Source organism: Magnolia sinica, chromosome 6 (genome assembly GCF_029962835.1).
Source record: "Magnolia sinica isolate HGM2019 chromosome 6, MsV1, whole genome shotgun sequence".
In the NCBI taxonomy this organism is placed as follows: domain Eukaryota; kingdom Viridiplantae; phylum Streptophyta; class Magnoliopsida; order Magnoliales; family Magnoliaceae; genus Magnolia; species Magnolia sinica.
This window is the reverse complement of record NC_080578.1, coordinates 34,331,882-34,337,855: the sequence shown is the minus strand read 5'-3', so window position 1 is coordinate 34,337,855 and position 5,974 is coordinate 34,331,882. Positions and strand designations below refer to the sequence as shown.

The 5,974-nt window shown below is 36.7% G+C and overlaps 1 protein-coding gene across 1 annotated transcript; it reads left to right on the top strand.

The window, feature by feature from the left end:
• Positions 1 to 1,628: 1,628 nt before the first annotated feature.
• Positions 1,629 to 4,327, top strand: LOC131248640 (protein SHORT ROOT IN SALT MEDIUM 1-like). Its single transcript, XM_058249007.1, has 3 exons — positions 1,629 to 1,846; positions 1,993 to 2,056; positions 3,988 to 4,327. Exons 1-3 carry the CDS (start codon positions 1,644 to 1,646, stop codon positions 4,120 to 4,122), a joined length of 402 nt encoding a protein of 133 aa, XP_058104990.1. The 5' UTR covers positions 1,629 to 1,643; the 3' UTR covers positions 4,123 to 4,327.
• Positions 4,328 to 5,974: the final 1,647 nt, after the last annotated feature.

Sequence of the window (5,974 nt, the reverse complement as noted above, 5' to 3'; positions counted from 1 at the left end):
GTTCGACCAAGTGTGGTCTAAGGCAACTCTAAGCATTTGAAGGAGTGCAAGCGATCCAAGGTTGGAGTACATATAGTGTCGCTAGGCATGGTATTAACAGATTTGCTTCTAAGGTAACTTTGGTGGCATTTCCAAATGCCCTAATGCCTATAGCTTTCCTTCTGAAAATTAATGTATTTTTGATGAGTTCTACAATCATAATAGTGCAACTGTTTATTTCATTTCTATCAATCTTTAAATTCCCTATTAGATATGGACTATGATTTTCTTGAAGTTAGAGCCATGTCTAGTTGATACTTGCTCAAGTTCTAAATTGAGTCTAAATAACTAGCTATGGACTATGATTTTCTTGAAGTTAAAGCCATTGTTCCACGGCTGATGGCCTCAAGTTTATGAAGGTGCAATCTTCTCTCCTACCCATCAGAAAGAAAGGAAGATGTAGTCTGATTTATCAACTTATGAAGCCATGGATCAACTTTTCAAGTTCTCACTTCTCTTTTATGGTTTCAGCTAACCAATTTCCCTGTTAGCTTTACCCAAATATTATTGGTTAAGATAAGGAGAAGACCCAAATATTACGGGATTTATGCTTTTTAGGAAGGAATGTTGTTTTTATAAATCCTGCTTATGAAATGTTGCTTTTGTTATTTGCTTTTGAAATTTTCTCCACTTGTTTTAGGCTTACCATAATAGCAGGAAAATACCCTGTGCTTGAAGAAATAAGTCTTCTCGTGCTGTGTAGTTGATTGCTGCTTGTTTCAAATATAGGTCCTGTCCATCAGGTGGGCCTTGCAGTGAACGTGTGAATTTAGGTTGGTTGTCATTAGCTGAAGGATAACCGGGTTTCTACCTGCCCATAATCTGTATCTGGTTAGTTAAACCTAATGTGGTTGTCATTAGCTGAAGGATAACTGTGTTACTATCATGGTAGGCTTTTTCTGGTTTGAACTTGCTGGCTATTGTATCTAGTTTTTCATAGATTACATTTAATGGGCTTTCTTGTATGCAGTGGGCGACACTCGCAAACATGCTATCTGGACAGTTGCACCTTTTCTTCTGTATTTTGAATCCATGGATTTTTTTTTTTTTTTTAATATTTATTTATTGTTTGGAATCCAGACTATAGCAATCTGGCTTCTAAATCATATTATTTAACTCATGTTTCTGTTGCATGTATCTGGCCATGAGGTTAGCACCATTAAATTTGTTTGTATTTATCTGGCCATGAGGTTAGCATCATTACTTTTGTTCATTGGGAATGCTTTTGATACATTGTCTTTGTTTTTTTTTTTTTTTTTTCATGAACGACACATTTTATTAAGATGAAAGAGGCACAACCATAACAATGGGAAGACTCTCCCTAACAAGGGAAGGGCACTTAGCATGGCTATTGCCCCAGGAAATAAAATATGCATACCTCCAACCTTTGTTTCATTTTGCAACTGAATTCACTTCACTCTTGCATTGGGATTTAAAGGTCAATTTTCAGTTTATGGGTAGTGATTCATTTTATTTGAGCTCATTGGCTGCAGTATTTACAAGAATTAAACGGCATTCCCACCCTGTGGTTTAATATTCACTATATTTTTATCCTTTAAAAAATTTTCAACACAATATTTTTTTTTTCATTTCAGGTGATCTTGATGAGTGGTATCAGTAGCCATGCTCTGGAGGAGCTGTGTTCTGATAAAAGTTCTGACAGGATACCCCATCTTAATATTATCCCGAGGTTTGCAATTCTCAGGAAAGATTGTTCCTTCATGGCAATTGGAGGCCCGTGGAATGCAGCTCAGGATGGTGGAGATCCCTTGGTTGATGATTCCTCCTTGGTTCAGTCAGCTCTTAGGTGCTTACTGCTAGTATTTTTGTATCTTCTAATCCATCCAAAAAAAAAAAAAAGAACCCATAATAAATTTGTCTTTAGGTTCTTGAATTTCAAAATATACAGATGGTATTTTGTTCACTAAGATCTAGAGTTGATTTCTTTGACAGACATGTGAAAGATTTAACCCAACTTGATCTGCGAGATTCCCAGCACTGGAATCGGTTTCTTGAGGTAGTCTTGGCTCCTTTTGTACTTTACTAGTTCGTGTTTTTGTGCTGCATGTCTATTGTGTGGTTGTGGTTTTTGTTTAATGGAAGTTTCAGATAAAAATTTATGATTAATCATTAGAGGAATGATGATCTAATCTAATGCTAACTTGGTTAGAAGTTAGGGATGAACAGATCATCTCAGGTATTAGTGATTTAGTGTACTTCTTTCTTGAGTTTATTTTGCTGCACTAGCAGCCAATCTAGGTTTTATATGGTTCTGATTGATTGCCATCTCCAGACTCCAGTTCCAACGGTACATTACAAGGTCCACAATGAATTCCCAACACCAATTTTTGTAAATCATAGAAAATAGTTATGGAATCAACAATTATTCACAAATTTCCAGGCAATTAAACCTAATTTCTGCACTAGAATCAAATTTACGGCAATTCAGCCAAAATTTCCAGCAATTTTGTGCAAACTCCAAGCACTAAAACATGATCTTTAGTTATGAGAAACTTTCTCAGCGATAACTGTAATTTCCAGAATCTACAGTAAATTCTAGCATTGAATATCAAAATTACTCTTCTGGTCTCAAAAAGGAAAACGATGTAATTTCTCTCTGATTCTCTAATCGGATGGTAAAAGCCTTTATATAGTAAATTGAACCTTAAATTGCCATTGAATCCTAGCCATTGGCTGTAATACATCTCAGCCCTTATAACAGATGTGAAATGATAGTCTAAGTAAATCTGTCTGCAATCCTATGTGACACAGACCCTTTATTGTTTCAAGCCCCAATTTGTGTGTGATATAATCATGAAGAAGCCTGACCCCAACGGCAGTAGAATGGAACATGTTGTCAATGCACAAGACTGATCTTGAAGACAACAGAATGGAACACGTGCATTATAATCATTCTGATGCATGTGATCCCATCAGAATGACATTGGTTCGCACCACACTCTATTGGAGCATGTTGTCGATGTGGAATGATACTAATTGCTGTTGGTATACTGTCTGCTCACTCCCTTCATCCACCCAAAAGACATTATATGGCTTTAGAATATTTGTACTAGTAGCTACTTCACATTTGTTCCAAAACAAAGTTGTCATGAATTGACAACTTGTGCTATCCATAATATCCATTTCATGTCTCTTCTCACACTATGAATTGGATGTGGAAAGTACTTCCTCCCGACTATTTCTTTTGGGTAAGGTGGATTGACTTCTTTGAATCATGAGTCTCTCTCCTAGCCATATGAGTTGACCTCTTCCACTTCTTTTTTTCACCCTCACCCCCTTATTATTTCTCAATAACATTAATATTCATGTTTGACTTATTTTTATTGCAGCGACACTTTAGTGCTAATGATTAGTTTTGAGGTTTTGACTATTGCTTTTTACAGTGGGCTGATTTTGTTACAAACAAGTAATTTTTAGGTTACTATTTTTTCTTACTCTGTTTTTTAATTTTTTTTTTTTTTTTAATTATTATTTTTACATGTAAATGATTGCAGTAAACTATGAAAGCATATCTCTAATGTGCTTTGTGTGGATGTGTCATAAAGTCAGGCTTCTAAAAGTAGTCATGTTGGGTGTCTTGTATCTGTTTTTGACCTGGTAGACACGTCAGTTTCCAGTTTAGGTAGTTTTTCTTTAAATTAATAAAAGCTTATGTTGTAATATGATTTCATGTATATGGTTGAATTTTTATTTGTGTTAATAAGACAACTAGTTACCTCAACTTGCCTAGGGTCTTGGTTTTGTGTACTGAGGAATTCTTCAAGTGTTTGATTTGTTGGTTTATTTATTTTTTGGCTTTGCTGCATCCAACATTTTTTCTTTTAGCCCTGGTGTGAGAATCTGCGACATCCGAGTTTTGGTTGAGACAAACACTTGCAAAGCATGCTTGGGTTCTGCATTCCCTCTAGTGATACTTCCCATTTTCAGGCAGGAAATGATGAAGATGTAGCTGATCTGCAAGGCAAGCATGACAAGGAGACAACTGATGGCATAAAGAAAATGGAGGAACCCACAGATGAAGTAAAGAGTGAAGATAAAACAGCTGAGACAAATGAGCAATGATCAAGTGGCTGAGTCAGAGAAGTCTGATGCTGCCGCAAAGGAGTCGGTTGTTGATAAAGAACTATTACAGGTGTGTAACTGAACCGCATCTCTGCTTATCTAATCAAACATCAAGCTCAAAAAACATTTCCAGCAATTCTGAGATGGGCTTTTTAAACTTGGAACGGGCATTTAGATTCTTCCACAGGAACTGGGTGGGCTACATCACCTTCGAATGGGTCCTTTTGTCACTTGTAAGTTTATCATAAGCATGTTATATAACCACAGTTGTAATAAGCTCACTGACTTGGCAGGTTGAAGAAGATCTGAGGTTGATTATTCACAACTTGGGGAAGTTCCTCCCCCACAGGGATGTCAAGGTATATTATAGCTGCGGTTTTAGACCTATTGGCTCAGCACTTGACTATGGTCGTGCTATGGATTTAATCTGTAGCCATAAGTCTATGGCTACGGATTAAATCCGTAGCCTTTGCCCATTTTTCTGATAGTAAATCTCAGTCATGCGATTAGTGTGGGTGTGCCATAATTGAATGTGTGACTCAATTCAAATCGAACAACTATGACCCAAGCACTAAGATAGGCAAATACATCAGAAATTGACTGTATATGACCGAGATCGAATAAGATTGGTCACCTATTCAGCCACTTGCATAGCGTTGCTTAAGATTATCAGGTGATTGTCAGAGGGTGGGATTCATTATCTGAAAATGGGTCATACATTTGTCTTCCATATGAAAGGACCTTTTCTTTTCAATACAGATAAAACAAAAGAAATTTTTTACAGTTGGCTGCTGAAAACAATAACAGAACGCCTCTCTGGATGGAGAACTTTACTTGATACTTGAACTGAATTCAACGTATGAGCGTAGACTTGAATTACAACTAAAGTTAATAGCTACTTTGATTATTGCTATGAATTACGCTAAGGAGTATAAATAGCAGATACAAGGTAAAGATTACACTAAGGAAAATAAATGACAGATACTTAAAAGATAGATTCGGTTTGGTTGGTTGGTATGAGACGTCTTCTTCTGCTGAATTCCCTTGCTATTTATAGCCTTAAACTGAACATTTGGATGCTTTTCACAATATAATGGTTGCTATAACCGTTTTAGCACTACATGACCTTTTGGAGACTTCATTTTAAACTTGCTATCTGTCATAGTAACCATTTTAGGCTTCCTCACCAACTGAACCACTCTTGCTTTGTGGATAACGAGCATCGCTCGATAGACACTAGCTGTATACCCGCAAAATCCTTTTTGAGTATCTTTGCAAATCTTGGATACACCATGATGTCCTTTTATGATTGGCTTTCATTGGAACGAATAGAAATATGGTATAATAACACAGTAGTCGAAAAATCTTTTTAGATTCTTCTCTTTTCTAGATCATTGTAGTATTTTTCTTCTTCTTGAGCGTTCCTCTTCTCTTTTACATTTCTTCTTCTTGAATGTTTCTCTTCTCTTGACTAAGCCTTATTTTTTGTCGTTAATCGATCATTGAGCATACATCAGTCGCATCTCTTTTGTCGGTTACTCGTCCGCGCTTTACGCGACCGCTCTCCGCATCTTTCCATTTTGACTGTTAACTAAGCTTTTCAGTCGTATTCCATTTCCTGGCTTCCTTTGGCCTCTTGGTTTGCTTCTAGACACCTCTTAGTCGTTCGGTTTACTTCTAGACACTTATCAGCCACTTTTTCCACTTCCGTAAAACTATCGATCGCTTTACTTTGTCGACCAAGGTTTTGTCTTATTTACCCTTTAAGTTGACCCTTGGGATAACTTTCGGCGGCTTGGTTTGCTTTTAAATTCCTTTCAACTGTTGCATGTTTTATCATCTCATCAGTTAT